The sequence below is a fragment of the Octodon degus genome, unplaced genomic scaffold (genome assembly GCF_000260255.1).
Source record: "Octodon degus isolate 3935 unplaced genomic scaffold, OctDeg1.0 scaffold00245, whole genome shotgun sequence".
Classification (NCBI taxonomy): Eukaryota; Metazoa; Chordata; class Mammalia; order Rodentia; family Octodontidae; genus Octodon; species Octodon degus.
Window position 1 is genome coordinate 889,468 of NW_004524821.1, and position 16,067 is coordinate 905,534.

The following is a 16,067-nucleotide window of genomic DNA, read 5'->3' on the forward strand; positions in this document are numbered from 1 at the left end:
TGGTTACTGGAAATTGAACTCAGGACATTGCACTTGCCAGGCAGGTGCTGTGTTTTGGGGGTAATTTAGAGAAAAGCTATAAAAGTGCAATAAATACATTGTAGTATTTACAGTAGCTCCTGTGGGAAGAGTTGGAGAAATTCTGAACTTTTAACTTGGAAAAGGAATTCCAATGATGTTACTGTTGTCAAATATATAAAAAAAATCATGACAAAAGGAAATCATAACTAGCCTTCATTTTACGTGATAGAATTTTCCTATTGAAACTTCTTTTAAAAATTACAATGAATTACCTAACTTATAAAAGATTGTCTGTATTGTTAAATTTCCTTTCTTTGGAGATATATTAAGGAGTATTATTAGCTTCCAAAATAGCTTTCCAAGATTTAACAAAATGACCTCATGAGGTTCTTTTTCATCTGATTTTTTGATAAGCAGCTCTAAAATCAAAGTTGTGTTTACGATGGCAGTTCTTGCTCAAATCTCCCAAGTTTTTATATAAGCTGTATTCTAAAAAATTGTATGGCCTTTCGAGGTGAAAGGAAAGTTGTGAAGGGCTAGAGTTTTGATGAATCACCTATCTGTTCGATTCCTTTACCTAACTTATGATTTCCATACCGTATATTTACATTTCAAATTAATGAAGGCTATTTTTTTCTCCTTGTGGGACAGGCTAGCTTTCAAAAAGGTTAGTTACCAGGGATTGAACTCAGGCCCTTGCTCTTGTTAGGGAAGCGCTTATTCTACTGAGCCATCTCCCAGGCCCCAAGGTTAGTTCTTATGGAAAGTTTAAAAGCTTAGTGGAAAATAGTTCAGTGCTCTTTGTTTTTCTTCTAAATGGAGCACCAGTCAACTGTTTTGAAAAGGTAGAGTTTTTATTGGAGAACAAGGACTTACTTTTGGAGTTTTGTTTTTAAAGACAGTTTTGCTTTGTATTTCAGGCTGGCCTTGAGCTCACAATGTGGCTCAGGCAGGCCTCAAACTTGGCATTGCTCATACCTCAGCCTCATGAGTGCTGGGATTACAGGCATTCGTAATTTTGGAGTTTAGAACACCATCCTTAGGGGCCAATACTGTTAGCTTAAGGCAGTATGAAAGGGAAAGAGAAAGGTAAAGGAGTAGGCAAGCAAGGTACAAGCTTTATTGACATTTTTGTCAGGAGCAAGCAGGTCCTGGATTGAGCATTTTCCTGTTATACCTTTGTCTCTGCTACAAGGGACCTCAGTGTGAGTTTTGTACTCTTAGAACTGTGGATTTGTAAGTCCCTTGCGGCAGAAATATGGTTTTTATGGATTGTTTCAGGAATCATAAGATAATAATACTTTTGAGGGAAAAGCAAAAGATTTCTATACCATATATAAAAATTTACAATAGTGCCTTTTGGGTATCTTGGCATAATTGACTGAAGGATTTATTATCAATTGAAATTGCTAAATGATTTGTTTGATTTAGGGTATGTAAATCTAAAACCACTGAGAGATAATCATTTAATATTTAGAAAATCCAAAAAAGTATGGATTTTATATTAATAACAAATATTTGTTGAGTGTTCGCTATGTGTTAGAAACTGATCCTATTGCTTTCTTTGTATGTATTAACTCTGGGGCGATTACCATTTTATCCCCATTTTACACACAAGTAATCTGAGCTAGAAAGAGGCTAATTTATAGCCTGGTTAGTGGTACACATTGGTAACCTCAGGTACTCAGTCAGGAGGGTGATGCTGCAGGACTGCATGTTTAAACCAGCATAGCTAATTTAGCGAGATTTGTCTCTTAAAAAAAAAAAAAAAAAGAAAAAAAGCTGGGCCCTTGCTCAGTGGTACAGTACTTGTCTTGCTTGTTTTGGATTTAGTTCTCAATAGCAAAAAACCAACAAGCAAGCAAAGAAACAGACCTCTCACACTAAATGACTAACTTACTTTTTTAAAATCACGTAAAGTAGAAAGAATTTGGATTCCATTCTAGGTAGTCTTCTTCCCTCAGGGTCTGTTCCTAATTGCAAAGCCTTGTCTCGTGATACAAGACATGGGTTGATGTTTTGCTTAAACTGAACCAAAAATTGAAACTCTGATATTGGTGGTGTATAACTGATTTAAAGAAACATATTGGCCTCTGTGTTTGTTTATAATAGCTGAAGTTATGATTTGTTTTACAAATCTAGGATTTTCATTTGAAATTGAATGCTACAGGTTGGGGGTAATACTTCCATAGAAAATCCGTGTTTTCTCTGTCTCTGTTTATGACTTTAATCAAAGTTTATTTATCTTTTGGTTTTAAATGGTGAGGAAGAACCAATACATTCTAAGTTTTTCCTGTATTTCTCTTTTCTTTGTAATCTTGTATGGTTTGCCTTCCAAATTGCACAAGTGATGATCCTTGTCACCAGTTTTCCAACCTACAATATCAATTCATTAATTAACTTCTAACTCTTTAGGAGAATGTATTGTTTTAGGTTTTGTTGTATCACTTCACCACCCCATGCTAAATTCTGTATGTGCTAGGAATTGCATTTATTTGCTGATGGAGACTCTTTTATAGTAAATACATTAAAAATCTTGAAGGTAAGCAATCCAAGCTGGGGATGACAGCTTCACATACTTTTCACATACAAAAAAAAAAAAAAAAAATCAGAGTTCTAGATTTTTTCTTTTCACATTCATATCCTCAGTGTTTGGCTTGTTTTCTCAAGATTAACTGTTGATAGGAGGTAAATGGTAGAACAGTAGCTCTTACATATTCCAGAGAGAAAGAAAAACAAAAGGCACAGTGCCATCCTGAATAAAATCAGGCTGTAGTCCCAAGGAAGAAGGTAAGAACAAGTATTTGGTGCCATAACTTTGGCTTCTAGTTGCGTTGGGTGCTGACACACTGTACTGTAATAGGAGTGGCAGTACATATTGACTGACCCCAGAGATTCATGTGATCAGAAGTACATAAAAATCACTTTGGAGGTAATTACAGGGATTTCTTCTGAGTTCCAAATGGCTGTTTTCATATGCTGCCAAATCTTAAGGTGAAATGCCAGGTGCCAGGAATGGAGTGAGAGGATTCAGTAATATTTGGGTCACAAGCTCATTATCCATATCATTACTTTATTCTTATTTCTTGAATTTCTCTGGTGTTTTCCTATTACTCCATTTAAGGAGAAAAATATCTTTACCATTTCCTTACATTTTTTGATATTGTTGGAAATTGGATGCTTTTCTGAGTAAGCCTTGAGAATTGAGTTACAGAGGGTATAGAAGTTTAAAAGCATATGTGAAATCCTATCAGTGATAGTGTTTTATTGTTAGTTTTGACTAAGTGACTTGGTTTTTAGTTGTTGTATCTTGATGCTGCTTACTTTTTTTTTTTTTTTTTTTTTTTTTGGTGGAACCAGGGAACACTGCTTTTATGTCATTATACTCAAACATTCTCTGTATCTTCCTTTCTCCTATTTTACTAAATGTAAACTCATTTAAAACTACTTTAGTTTATATTAATCTCTTGTTAATCCTTCTCTTAACTCAATGTGGCACTTTACATGCTGCTTCATATACATGATTGTATCCCAGGCCCAGTTTCATCTTTCTCAGTTGCCCCTTCCCTACAGAGGGTAGAGACCATACCCTGCTACTTGTAATGCTACCTAATACCACACCAAGTTTGTAGAATGAGGAGAAGTAATGAGTACCTGATTTCTTAACCAGATTTCCCTAACTGGATTCCTTGGAGTTTTTCCACACTCTTTATAAATTTACCACCATCTGTTCTCTTCTACAAGTGGGTTTCTGTCATCACCATTCCATTAATAGGTTTCCTTCTAAAGTTACTGGTGATCTGGCCAATCTAATGGCCATCCTTTGTGTTTTGCTTGATGGGAAGTTACTTAGCCACCAGGATAAGTACCAACTTTGGAGACACTTTTGACCTCACAACCAAGAGTATGTAAAATTCAATTATTTTCATACAAAACAAAGTTTCGTGTTTTTAGTTTCACACATTTTATAGTAAATTTACAATTTGCTCTAGCAGAACAGATGAATGTGAGCACAGTAGCATAATTTTTACGTAGATGTCTGTGAAGACTAGGGACCCTTTTCTTTCTAGACCATTTAGGTCTTAACTTACTAAGGCTTTGTTGAAGTTTGTTCTTTTCTCTTTTCAAGATGGCAGTCCAAGTTGTTTCCCTTTTCTGAACTTTACAGCACTCAGTCTTGTTTTTTGATTCATTGTTTTTCTTGTATTTGCAGTTCCTGATTGGACTATACTTTCCTCTGACATAGTTCTGTACATATACAATTATGAATTAATGTTAAATGTATTATATGACATTTAAAAATTGTATTTTACTGAGATGCTCATAAAGCTTCATTGCTTACACTGGTAGAAGGCAACAGAAGAAGTTAAAGGTGGTTTTCAGAGGAGGGTATTTGCAATGAGAATTATATTCCAGTTTGGAACATGGTCCTATATTAAGTTTTTAAACATTTAACTGGGTGCTTTACTAATTTGAACAACATACAGTTGTAGCGGAGATCGAATTGAGACAAGTATGATGACAACGTGGTGTAATAATAGCCACTGATAGCTGGGTATGGTGGGACATGCCTGTAATCTTAGCACTTGGAGGTTGAGGCAGGAAGATCATTCTGAATTTGAGGCCAGCCTGGGTTACAAATGAGTTCAAGGCCAGCCTGAGCTGCACAGTGAAACCCTGTCTCAGAAAGACAGATCAAAACAAACAAATCCAGTACACATTGTGAATGAAATGTGAATAATAGCAGAGTTAGTATTATCACCACCACACCAGTACCTAACAGTTGTTAAATATTGTCTGGAAACGTTCTGAGTGCTTTCTTTATATGTCTTGTAGGTGCTATTTTAATTATCTTCCTCATTGTACAGATGAGGTAAGGTAGAAGGGATTGGAATCTCTCTGATTAAGATCTGTTGGGTAGTCTGTGAAATTGGGTGTGCCTTTAACTTGAGTGTACCTTAATATTTCATCTTTAAATTGAAGAGATAATTTGTAATCTCTGGATACTTTCCTACTCATTTGTTTTTGTATGATCTCTAAATATCCTGTCTCTTTATTCTCAAGTCTTTATAACTTTCATGATTGGATCAGTCATTTTTGGCTATTATTGTATGATGGTAGGTTTTTTGTTTTATTTTTAATTTCTGAAGGTGCTACTTGGGGAATTTTAGAAGTTGAAGGTTCAAAGAAATGTGTATACCAGAGAAAGAGAGAATTTGTGATTAGAAAGGCAAAACTGAATTAGAATATTAGACAAGGAAGATAATAATAGAACTCTGTTTACTGGCAATGTACATAGAATTCTCATAGCTGTCTCTTCATTTATAATTGCTGTTGCTTAATCTAGTTACCTTATAGTAATTTGTTTTCCTCCCAAGATACTCCTGGACCAGTATTATTAACACTTTTCTCTGTGCATATGTCAACACATTTAATTTTCATAGTGGTATTTTAACCATAGATGGTATTACTATTTCATTTTACAGATGAAAAAGTTGGAGTTAAGAGATAGTGGATATTTTCACAGTCCTACAGCTACTAACTGCTAGAGTCTGTACTGAATTCTGATCTCGCTGATTCCAAAGTCTGTCTTCTTTATTAATTTTATATTGCATCCTAGAAGTTTATATACTTAGAGTATTGTAGAATGCTTTTTGCTGGGAGCCATTTGGGATGAGGGGCCTATATATAATTTTCTTAGCCACAATTTTGGGTGGAGGTACATTCCAGGGGACTGAACTCAGAGACTTGCATGTACTTGGTAAGCCCTCTGACTGAGCTGCATGCTCAGCCGCCCCAAGTGCTTTCTTTTGACTGAGATATTTTATTTTCATTTCCCCTTTATTTTGATAGCATTCACAAATCTTTTCATTCTTCTCTGCTGTATTGCCATGGTTGTTATTCCTGCTTCTTTGACTACAGGATAGAGAGGCTTACATCTCTGCTGAAATTTAACAATTCCAATATGAACTGTCAAGCTTCCTTTCTATATTCTCATCTTCAGGTTTTTTTAATTAAAAAAACCTTTTATTTATTTATTTGGTATAGATTCTTGCTACGCAGCTGCAACTCGTAGTGATCTTCCTGTCTCAGCCTCCCCTGTGCTGGGATTATAGGTATGCGCTACCATGCCCAGTTTCCATGGCCCGCGTGGCATGGCACGTGGTACCTGGGATCAAACATGGGTTCTTGCAGTTGGCCAGGCAGGTGCTTAGATCGCTGAGCTCTCCCCAGCCCTCATCTTCAGTTCTTAAAATAGCTTCTTTTCTGTTCTAAAATATGTTAACCTGGCATATTTTTGTATTCTTTTCTTTGAATGGTAAGGGTTTGAATATTTTAGCCTTGAAAATAAATATATTAGTGAATCTAGATTACTGGATATTTGCCCAGACTGTTCTTGAGCTTGTAATGCTTTTTTGGTCATGACTATTTATATGATTTAATCTCACATGTACTCCCAGATCTTTTTTTTTTTTGGTGGTACTGGGGGTTGAACTCAGGACCTTGTGCTTGCTTGGCAAGCACTTACTCTACTGAGCTCTCTCTCCAGCACCCCCAGATCTTTAGTTAGTTTTTATAACTTTTTTTTTTTTTTTTGCCTTTTATTCTTTAAATTACTGTCTGGTACTACCTATCCTCCTTTCACGTGTTCACCAGTGTCCTTGACTTTGCATTACTCTTTTCACTTAACTCCCCCAGCTAGGTTGTCTTTTTGCTGCTCTTTTCTGTGCTTTGTTCTTCCTACCTCCCACTTACTTAGTATCACCCTTGCTCCATGCAAATTCCATTTCTCAATCACCTCTCTTGACTTTTTGCCTCCATTTTACTTTTGATATTTTTTGTGTGACTTCTCTAAAATTTTGTAAAAGAAATTGAGGTACAGATGGGTAGCCTTGAGTTCTTAAGGGCGTGTGGTGGTTTGGTCAGTAAGGAGCTGGGATGCAAATGGAGTTTTTTGTACCAAGATCTAGTTGGCTTTATTAAAGTGGCAGGCAGTCTTTTATACGAAGATTGCCACCAGCACCACTTTGTGCATGTGTATTATAAACACTCTCAAACTATGTACATTATGTTTTGAAGAGAAACAAAATTAAGAAAATAGATTGGAAATGTTGATCCTTTAAATATTTGATTTGGTCATTAACATATTCAATCTTTTTCCTCCAGATTTAACTCAGACTTTCCCTCACTTTGGAACACCTAGATTTGTGCATATTGGATTATTTTGGGAAGCAGGGTTCTTTCCTTGATACTAAGGAGTCTATTTACCTTCAGGATGACATCTGAACTGGAGAGCAGCCTAACTTCCATGGACTGGTTACCACAGCTCACCATGAGAGCAGCCATTCAAAAGTCTGATGCAGCACAGAATGCACATGGAACAGGAATTTCTAAGAAGAATGCACTCCTTGACCCAAATACAACTCTGGACCAGGAAGAAGTTCAACAGCACAAAGATGGGAAGCCTCCATATAGTTATGCCAGCCTCATTACGTTTGCTATTAATAGCTCACCCAAAAAGAAAATGACTTTAAGTGAGATTTACCAGTGGATTTGTGATAACTTCCCATATTATAGAGAGGCTGGCAGTGGTTGGAAGGTAAGAATTTTATTTAAATTACTTTTTTTGTGCAGTAAACAATGATAATAGTATTGAGTGCTGTTCAGAGTAAAGCTTTGAAGAAGCTCATATAATTGAAGATGTAATTCTGATTGCTCTTTATTTTTAGGATGTCGGAAGGGAATTTTTAAAATTAGGTAACATTTGGTAAACTGTTATATTATTGAACTAACAGCAAACCATAAAAAAAGTGAGAATGTTGTCTGCAGTAGCTTACAATACCTATAGTGCAGATAGGTTGCTAGCTATTCAAGGTTAAAAAAAAATATGGTATTGTAGATCATACTGTTTCTACGTTCATATCCTTTTAAAAAAAACCTTTATTTTGAGTGAATTTTAGACTTACAGCAGTTATAGAACGAGTACACATTCTCCTGAACATCTTTGTAGAGTCCTTCTACTAATCACTAAAACCTATCAGACAAATCCACTCCCAAAGGCCACTGAGAAACCTTCACAGACTGGAGGAGTCTAAGGAGACACTCCAAGTAAATGCTGTGTGGATTCTGGAACTCATCCTGGAACATAAAAGAACACTATTGGCAAAGCTAATGAAATTTCATCAGCTTCCTCTTAATGTTAAGATTTTTTAAAAAATATATATATTTCGTACAGGGTCTACAGGGTCTCACTACACAGATCAGACTTGTAGTGATCTCCCTGTTTTCAGCCTCCCAAGTGCTAGGATTACAAGTGCAGGCCACCATGCCGTCTCAGTAGCCATCTCAGTGCACCCCAGGGGTGAGGCTGGCACATATTAAGATTTTGTATAACCATAAAAAAATTTTAAAAACCAAGAAATTAATATTGGTGTAATATCGATTAGATGTTACTATTTTTTCCCTTTCCATATATATTTTATTAGTACAGTGGTGCTGTGGTTTATGAACTTAGTTTTATGATTTTGGAAAAGATGGCCCATGTTTGTGTGGGAAAAATGGCCAGGATCATGTTTGTCACCCAATGCAGTTTACAAACAAAATTTTGCCAGTGCTTATGTTTGCAAACCAAATTGCAAACAAAAGTATTGGTAGGTGGAGGTACCATTGAATATATATTTTACAAAATACTTGGTTTCGTTGTGGTTTTTTAATGTATATGTATAACATTTTTATCATATCCATCTCCCTCAAACAGTAATATTAACTACTGAGTAAATCATAGCCTTTGTTGAATTTTCATTAACTTTGCCAATAGTGTTCTTTTATGTTCCAGGATCAGTTCCAGAATCCACACAGCATTTACTTGGAGGTCTCAGACTCCTCCAGTATGTGAAGGTTTCTCAGTGGCCTTTGGGGTGTGGATTTGTCTGATAGTGTCTTGTGTTTAGTTGGAGGGACTGCATTTGGAGGAGGATAATATATCCTCTGCAAGTCAGATGCTACATAATGTCAGTTTGTATTATTGGCAGTGCTAATGATGGTTCTTTGGTTAGTGATGTTTCCCAGGTTTCTTCCCTGTAATGTTAAAATGTGTCACTTTGTAAATAAAGTTTGGAGATACTTTCTTTGAGTGTTTGCAAATATCCTATATCTTCTTCAACTTCTGCCTATTTTAGTATTCCAGTGATTTTTTTTTCCCCATCCTTTCTATATTAATACTCTTCAGTAAGAATTGTTCTCTTTGTTCATTTATTTTTAGTAGTGTGTACTTGGGATATTTATTTCATCTTTGTGCTGTCCCTGTCTTTCAAACTGTTGTAACTTTGGCCAATGTGAACTAGTACTGGTCATTTCCATTCTTTTATTTATTTATTTATTGTTACTATTAATTTTTTTTCTTTTTCTTTTTTTTTTTTTTTCGGAACTGGGGATTGAACTCAGGCCCTTGCGCTTGCCAGGGAAGCGCTTATTCCACTGAGCCATCTCCCCAGCCAAACAATTTTCTTTTCTTTCTTTTTTTTTTCGATTAATTTTTTTTGGCAGAACCGGTGATTGAACTCAGACCCTTGTGCTTGCCAGGGAAGCACTTATTCTACTGACCTATCTTCCTGGCCCCTCCATTCTTTTATTTATTTGACACTTCCTTCTTTTTTTGGTACTAAAAGATGTTCAGGATCACCTTGTACCTTCCTTGTCCAAGCTCTGGAATCTTTATGAAGCCAATTAATATAGCATCATATTAGTTAACTAGATAATTTATGTTATACAATAAGTAATACAACTTATCTTCGTTTTATCTTAGCATGTTTTAGCTCATTTTCTTTCTGTCTGTCTGTCTGTCTGTCTGTCTGTCTGTCTGTCTTTCTTTCTTTCTTTCTTTCTTTCTTTCTTTCTTTCTTTCTTTCTTTCTTTCTTTCTTTGCGGTATCGGGGATTGAACTCAGGACCCAGGCTTGCCAGGGAAGTGCTTATTCTACTGAGCTGTCTCCTCAGGCCCACTCATTTTCTTATGTAGAAATTACTCAGATGTGTGCTTTGTGACATATTTGTGTGCATGTGTATTCATGTAGAGAGTATAGGGTTTTAGGTGTCCGTATTCCAGGTATTATTTGCTTGTAAGCCTTCCTACTTTAATATGTTTGTCATTTGATTACATTTATGAGAGACATTTGCTGATTGATCATACACCTGTGATATACTATTCACTCTGACAGCTTAATGAAGGTTTTTTTTTAAATGAAGTATCTTAAGGGAAGGGTTATGTGTCTGTCTTTTCTAGACCTTAGCACACAGTGTTTTCTTTAGAGTAAGCTTCAATAAATATGATTGGAATTATATTGTGGCTACTAGTTTCAACTGACCTATCTACTTTTGTGTTTTGCTACTTTCCTCATATATGCTTATTTTTCTTACATCTATTCTAACTTATTAGCTACCTTGGTAAATAAACACTTAGCTCTTTTGCTTTTGTTATCCTTTTTTTTTTTTTTTTTTTTGACATTCTTTTGTCCTTTGTCAAGCTGGCATTACCTTACTATTTGAGCTCAGATGTTAACTATGTATCTTTTGTATATCTATATACCTTGCTAAAACAGTATTGTAAAACAGGGATTTTTTTTCTCAGAGAAAAAAACTTTTTTTTTCCATTTCTGTTCATACATAAACACTCAAATGCTGGTTGGATTTTCAGTTTTATGTGTACCAGAAGCTATCTTGAGGGCTTTGTATCACATTACCTTAAACCACACAGATATGATTGTCCATATTTTATTTTATTTTATTTATTTTATTTATTTATTTTTTTAATAAATTTTTTATTTATTTATTTATGTGTGTGTGTGTGTGTGTGCGTGCATGCGTGGCCAGCTCAGCCCACCAGGGGGCGGGGCTGGCTGGCATGTGGTGCTGGGGGATTGAACCGCGGTCCCTGTGCTTTGCTTTGCTCAAGCTTGTTCTAAGTAGGTGCTTTAGACCACTGAGCCATCTCACCAGCCCCAATTGTCCATATTTTAAAGATAAGGAAACCAAAGCTTTGAGAAATAACTTCGTTGAATTTCTCAGCTAGAGAATGATAGAATCAAGATTTGGAACGAGGCTTGGTAAATTTAGAGATTTCACTGCATATGTTCTTAACCAGTAGTAAAAACTGTATGAATATGTATTGAATTAACAAAAGCCACAGTGTAATTCCAATAGCATCAGCTTGACTTGGCACTGTAGAATTCTGAAGATGAAGACTTCATAGGTGTGTTAAACAAGCAGGAGCAAAAATTAAAGATGAATTATGGTGAGTAGTGGCCCCCCAAAGTTTCAGAAGGCAGACAGAAATAGGCAGCTTTTGGGATGAGCCTTTTATATTAACCTCTTGTTTGTCCTAAGTTGTTTATCCTGTCTTGTCAATAAAAGTGTCTTCCTATTTTTATTGCAGTAATGAAGGAATAAATTGAGTGAAAGGGATTCAGGTGCTTGTGTGACCATTGGGCCATTAAAATACTTACTATAGGGCTCAGAATCTGGGAGCTGGCCCCTAGTTTGTATACTCAAAGATGTTTTTTGTGATTGGCTCTGGCTAACAAAAACTACAAAGTGTGGAGTAGATAATAGGAAGTAATAATTGTTCAGATACTAGAAAATTTATTTTGGCATTTTTATCCTAGCAGACCTGTACGTGAAACCAAATCTTTTTTCTTTTTTTCCTTTTTTAAAATATATTTAGTACAGGGGATACAGGGCCTACAGGGTCTCACTACATAGATCAGACTTCTAGTGATTCAGCCTCCCAAGTGCTGGGATTACAGGTGTGTGCCACCATGCCCAGTCTCAATCACCATCTCAGTGTGCCCTGGGGATAGGGCTGGCACAGCACACCTTGGATTGAACCAGGCTGCTGTGCTCTTTCTAAATAGGTGCTTTAGTACACTGAGCTATCAGGCCAGTTCTACGAAGCCAGATCTTTACCCAAGAGATACTTGAATGAACGTCAAAATAACCTATAGAGGGCTGGAGAGATGGCTCAGTGGTCTAAAGCACCTACTTAGAACAAGCTTGGCAAGGCATCAGGGACCGCGGTTCAATCCCCCAGCACCACATGCCAGCCAGCCCCGCCCCCTGGTGGGCTGAGCTGGCCACACACACACACACCACTCTCTCTCTCTCTCTCTCTCTCTCTCTAATAAATAAAAATTAGAATTATAAAAAAAAAAAAAAAAAAAAAATAACCTATAGACCGTATCCTAAGAAAGGCCGAAGAAAACATTGGAAGAGGTAGAGAGACTAGAAATCTGGACCTCTCATGGTGTTTTGTGTTTTGGTGTCTTTTCTTAAGTAATCATGTGTCAGTTGATGTGGTGTTTAGAATCCCTTTTTTAGTTCTGTGTAGCACCCACTGTTTTTATATTTTTGTTAACAATATTTACTGTTTTTAGTTATACTTTTTTCCTGGATGTTTAAGATCAAGTCAAAAGAAGATTTTTTCAGTCAAAATTAATCTTTTTCCTTTTTTGTTAAAGTCAGTCAAGGCTCCTCAAGTGTTACTTTTTGGGCCTTGTGAGGCGCCTCTGGGCTCTACCAGTTGTATTATCTGTGAGGATGGGACAAGGTCTTAGCCAGGTCACTTCTCTGGAAAGCATTCAGGATATTCTCCTCTCTAGTGACTCTCTTCTTGCAGAAACCAAATTGATTGATTCCTAGTCTCTAGGGTCTGTAGGTTTCCTGTTTGAGAGATTGGGTGACTTCCCAGAGTTCCAGGTTGTTTTTGATTGTATTGGTCCCCGAATGCTGGCTGAGTGTGGAAGGTGAAGGCCAGAATATTGAGTATCTTTTTTCTTGCTTGCTATGTAGCATTGGTTTCTAATAGGTTGTTAAGCATCGAGAAGGTCAGTTACATCACTCTTGAGATGGGAATAAGGATTCTTAATCCTGACTATTGTAAACCGCACCTACCCACCCCCACCACCGGTACTTTAAAAATATTTCAGTATACAAAATAAAACTGAAAGACAGTTACCAGTTTTACTTAATGAGAGTTAGCATTAATACTGGGAACTAGCATTGTATCTATCTGTCTTACAGGTGATGGCTATCATCTTAAGATACTTAAAGTTGTTTCTTAGAAACTGTACTCCTGCAGATCGATGATAGAGAACAGTTAATGAATTTTTATAACAGCAAAAGTAAATCTAGTACCTTGAGCTAAGAGACATTTATGGGGTCTAGGTCTTCTGATTTTGCTTCTCAGTGACCCAACTGGCATTGAGACTGTGGGATATGGTTAGACTTAATGCTGGGGTAATAGGTTTCATTACTGGGGTACCTGAATTTGGGGCCCATGTCCCCCATTTTGCTGTTGGCACTACCATTGGTATCATGGTGAGATTAGGAATAGATTTAATATTGGGATAATGGGAGCTGCCTATGTGGTAAGAGTCCTTTTTGTGAATCTGGCTGCATATATTTTGAAGAAAAACCAAACACATGGATGATAAAAGATATAGAATAGGTATCTTTTTTTTTGTGTGTACCAGGGATCGAACTCAGGACCTTATGCTAGCCAGGCAGGTGCTTATGCTACAGAGCTATCTCCTCATCCCTACATATGTATCTTGAAGCTTTGAGAAAACATTTGGCAGTTGACAGAACAATCTATTGCTGTGTGCCATATACAACACTTTAGAATAGCAATAGCAGTGGAATTGACATTTTTATGCCAGGTCCATTGGGTTTTCAAAAATCTTTGCTCAAAAAATCATGGTAATAAGACAGGGTTACAAAAAATAAGTTTCTGTCATTGTAAGTAATTTTAGTTTGAAAGACTACTGAGCAATATGGTAAATTATTTACCTAAATACTAACTTAGTTTTTACTCTTGAGGCAAAATTTAGAATTCTTTAACAGGTCTGAGGAAGGTAATAATGCTGATAGAAGTCAGAGGTAGCTTTAAACCTCCTATAAATTCAAGAAACAGTGTTTATGACTGTTGACGGCCTTTCTAATACCGGATTTCATTTGGATTTCTTTTATACATTAACAAAATGTATGTTTAGTTCAACCCAGTGGATGTTAGATCAAGATTTAAAAGGCACAACTGTCCCACAGGGAAGATTTTATTTTGGTATTATACAAGCATAATAAGAAATATCAAAAGTTTTAATTGTTTTGTTTAAAGTCTAGATACAAAACATAATACATAAAATATTAATTACTTTGCATATGTTAAACTTATGTACTTTATAAACTTTGTACATTTAGACAAGAGTCAGATACATAGTCTATTTAGTCTTTAGATATATATATGTGTATATATCTGTGTTTAGTATGTGTGGAGAGAGAGACAGAGAGAGAGGGAGCGCACTGAATACATTGTAACCTAAGAGAATAATTGTTTATTTGACAAGTTATAAATTGATCACTTAAGGAGACATTTAACATTTCATTTTATTTTTTATTTTCATTTTAATTGATGTATTTGGTACAGGGTCTTGCTATGCAGCTCAGACTCTTAGTAATCCTCCTGTGTCAGCTTGCTCAGCACTGGGATTTCAGGCATGCACTACCACCCCTAGTTTTGGTGGCCAGCACTGTACGCCTGGGATTCCAGAGCCGGCACAGCTGGCAGTACCAGGGGTGGAACCTGGGTCCTTGCACTTGCCAGGTGCTGAGACTGCCAAGCTATCTCCCTGCCGCAACATTTGATTCTTAAAACTCAATTCATAAAAAATTGAAATCTAAGCAGAAAACACAAGAAGTTATCTTTATAAAAATAAAATCTTTCCTGGGGTAGTTTTAAGTTTTTAGCAAGAGCACTTTGATAAACAAACCAACATTTTTAGAAAACGTTATTGCCTTAAACATAGAAAACTCTTTAAACTTTTAAGTATAGTCAACTTTGTTATATGTAATAGCTTTTTATAAATATGGTACTATACATTTAACATGTAAGCTTATGAGGAATAAATCTTAAGGCTTCCTTTTTAAAATATCAATAATTGTGAAAACCCAGATATAGTATAGTGTATTTTACAGACCTCAAGGAGTTAAGAGTACCTTTTTTTTTTTTGAGGCAGGGTTACATTATATAGTTCTGCCTGGCCTTGAACTCACAGTGTAGCCCACGCTGGCCTTAAACACAGCAATCCTGCCTCAGCCTCCTTAATGCTAGCATTGCAGGTATGGACTACACACCTGGATCTTTAAGAGTGCTTGAATTTACATTTAGCAACTGATAACTCACATGTTTTATTATACGCACACACACTTTTAAAAAAATTTACCTGTCTTTTATTATTAATCATGACATTCAGGGTTAAAGACAAACACAGTTACTTCTTTGCCAAAGAAATCCCATTGTAGTACTTGAAACAGAGCAAGATTATTTTGTCTTAAATATCTAACAAAGATTAAATATTACTCTGATAACTAATAATCTAAACAAAATGTATGTTAGCAAACTTATTTATATGACAGGAGCTTGCTGTGTAGTTAAGGCTTACTGTGAGCTCACTATGTAGCCCAGACTGTCCTCAAACTTTTTTTTGTCCATAATTTTATTGAGAAACAAATAGCAATGAGACAGTTTCAGACCAAATTGGTAGGACAGTTTCAGTAATTAACACATTGCATACATTCTTCCCAGTGGTTAATTGCTGTACAAGATGCGGACATGATTTCCTATTTACAAACACTATTAGAACAAATCTCTCTATTCACTGAGAGAATGCAACTATATATCTATCCTAACTATTTTGAATACACAGATACACAATGGACATTCATCTGTATCCCCTTTTTTTGTTAAGTTCCTTTATTTGAATATTATAGGTGTGTAAACTCAGCAAAATATTCTAAAAGAGTTCCGTAGCCCATAATAGTATTGGGTCTTCCGCTTCACTGGCAGTGTCAGAAATTTTTGACCTGAGTCCCCTACAGCTTAGCATAACAGCATGGGTTTACTTCTTATACTTTGTTTTTATACTTTTCTGCTGGATGGTTAAGACCAAGGTAAAGCAGGACCTGTGCAACAAGAGTTGTAGCTTTTGGGTCTGATAA

General features: G+C 36.1%; 1 protein-coding gene across 3 annotated transcripts in view; it reads left to right on the forward strand.

Annotated features, from left to right (window-relative positions):
• Foxj3 (forkhead box J3) overlaps positions 1-16,067 on the forward strand; it is a 152,108-nt gene that overhangs the window by 35,513 nt on the left and 100,528 nt on the right. For all 3 annotated transcript variants that reach the window (XM_004645945.2, XM_023706194.1, XM_023706192.1), the window contains exon 3: positions 7,297-7,621. In XM_004645945.2, the coding sequence (XP_004646002.1) occupies positions 7,297-7,621 (325 nt within the window). The remainder of the gene's footprint in view (positions 1-7,296; positions 7,622-16,067) is intronic.